Source organism: Microtus ochrogaster, unplaced genomic scaffold (genome assembly GCF_000317375.1).
Source record: "Microtus ochrogaster isolate Prairie Vole_2 unplaced genomic scaffold, MicOch1.0 UNK75, whole genome shotgun sequence".
NCBI classification, from domain to species: Eukaryota; Metazoa; Chordata; class Mammalia; order Rodentia; family Cricetidae; genus Microtus; species Microtus ochrogaster.
In genome coordinates, this window is record NW_004949173.1 from 123,744 (window position 1) to 126,223 (window position 2,480).

The 2,480-nt window shown below is 46.3% G+C and overlaps 1 protein-coding gene across 1 annotated transcript in view; it reads left to right on the top strand.

Annotated features, from left to right (window-relative positions):
* Positions 1 to 546: 546 nt before the first annotated feature.
* The window catches only part of Lmx1a (LIM homeobox transcription factor 1 alpha), a gene marked incomplete at its 5' end in the record, with an annotated part of 45,113 nt that continues 43,179 nt past the window's right edge, over positions 547 to 2,480 (top strand). Inside the window, one exon of the mRNA XM_013354875.2 lies at positions 547 to 779. Coding sequence (XP_013210329.2) covers positions 547 to 779 — 233 coding nt within the window. The remainder of the gene's footprint in view (positions 780 to 2,480) is intronic.

Here is a 2,480-nt window from a genome sequence, read left to right on the forward strand (position 1 = left end):
AACTTCTGAAATAGTCATTGTGTCAGCTCGTGTCTGTCTGTGGAGAGAGGAGCAGTACTGTTTTATGCTGACCCCCTCCTTTCTGCTCCCTCCCTTATGTCATCTGACTTTCTTCTATCTATCAGATCCTCTGGTACCTAGGGATGATAGAAAATGTTTTGGAAAGACTTCTGCCCCTGCAATTGTGCTACTGCTTTAGAAAAGAAAACAATTCTTTATTTTGAAAATAGTAAACGAATGTTCTAATGAATGAATCCCACAGTTATCATTAGATGATTAACTTCGTGCCTATGCCAAAGCATTTACAAATGCAATTATGATTTCATCAGATAATAGAAAAGTGAAAAAAATAAATCTTTAAATCTGGGGACTTCCATTAGTCAGCCTGAGTTGTCATGGATCTAGGGGGACCAGAAAGACACGGATTACCCAGAATCTGAAGTTGACTTCAGTACAAACATTCCTTCCAGAGCTTAAAGACCCTCTGGCTGATGACTGGAGGAGACCCAGCCTTATGCTCGTTGCTTTCCCTTCTCTCTCACATAGATTATTTGCTGTCAAATGTGGAGGCTGCTTCGAAGCCATTGCACCCAATGAGTTTGTCATGCGTGCCCAGAAGAGCGTGTACCACCTGAGCTGCTTCTGCTGCTGTGTCTGCGAACGACAGCTGCAGAAGGGGGATGAGTTTGTCCTGAAGGAAGGCCAGCTGCTCTGCAAAGGTGACTATGAGAAGGAGCGGGAGTTGCTGAGCCTGGTGAGCCCAGCGGCCTCAGACTCAGGTGAGTGCTGCACGGTGGGCAGGGGCTGCATGGGATGCTGCCTAGCTCCTTGGCAAGGCAGTCCTGTGCATTTCAGCAACTTCTTCTACTATTAGTGAGATTTTGTCATGCTAATGGTGCACAACAAATGTTTCCTAATTTCCAAGGTATAGAACCCACTGAAAGCACACACATTTAGAAGTGTCTGGGTTAGCAGGAGGGATTCCCTTCGGGCTGGATGGAGTCTGTTGACCTCCACTGAGTTAAGCTCTAGGCCGAGATCAGGTTCAGGTCTTCTATGATTTTCTCTTGAGCTCAGGCTAGAGGAGCAGGCATGATCAGCTGCCAATCACGAAGGTGCAAAAAAGCAGGTCCTACTGCACACGCACACTTTCTAGCATCAGCCTGGACCATGTCGGCTAATATCCCTTTGGATGAGGCAGTTTATAAGCTCAAACCTACAGAATGTGGAATTATACTTCATGCAGCTTGAAGCCTTGCTAGCCAGGCTCCATAATATACAGAAATTCGCTATTATTCATGGAGATGGGGGAACTGACCCAGCCATCCAGTCTACTGCAATCATCGAATTTCTCCCAGCACTGTTCCCTCATCTGCTTGAAGGGAGTGCTAGGATCTGCCTGAGGTCCGGTGACTTATGTCAAAAAGGAACTAGAATATTTTTGTTCTTTCTCTTCCTCGCCCACCAGCCTTCACCCCATTGTGACTTTAGGGAAAGTAAAAGGTGGAAGAAACAGGAGAGGCACGAAGATTTTACAAGGGATGTTTCAGTGGGTCAGCTTTCCAGGAGTTCCACAGGGCAGAGTTCGTCTTCTGCCAAGAGCCTGTGAGAAGCCGTGGGTGGTGTTCATGTGACTTTCCTTGTTTTTTACCATGTCTTCATTTTTTTTTTCTCAGCCTGTAACACACTTACCAGATGGCTCATGGGTTCAAGTGTTTATCACATGAGTGTAAGGGATAGAGTTCGGATCCCCAGTACCCATGTAAATGCTGGGTGGGTCCAGGCCCACCTGTAATTACAGCCTCAGAAGATGGAGACAGGGTCTCCAGAGCAAACAGGCTAGCAAACTAAGCATATTGTGAGATCTGAGTTTGATTAAAGACCATGACTCAGCGAATAAGATGGAGGAGTGATAAGGGATAATTCTTAGGACCAGCTTTGGGTGCCCACGTGCACACATATCCACACTCAGACATTACAGGCTGGGGAGAATGCAAGGAGCATGCGGCAAATGAGCAAGGTCACATGGGTACCACCCGTGCACAGACCCCCCCCCTCTCTCTCTCACACACACACACACACAGATACCACCCATACACAGACATCACACACACCGCACGCACACACACCAAAAAGAAAACAGGAGGAAGAGAGAAAGAGTGAAGCATCTTGTTTGATCAATCAGTGTCAAAAATTGTAGATCTGCCCAGTCGTCCTCAATGCAGGGACAAGCTATGAGTTCATTCCTCATAAAGACAGGTCAGTCTGCAGCCTTGCTAGGCACAGCTATGCCCTATGTTAAGCATGTCCTGTCATTTCACCCTCAGCACCAAATCTACAACCTTGACATGACTCCTGTGTCTTTCTTAGTCTTATTTTCTTACTGTGATGTTTCTTTGGCTTTTATTTTAAAGTTAATTGTCCTTCTTAGTGTGCTTACCGTTCTCTCGTGTTCTTGTTCTCTCCTCCTCCTCCTCCTC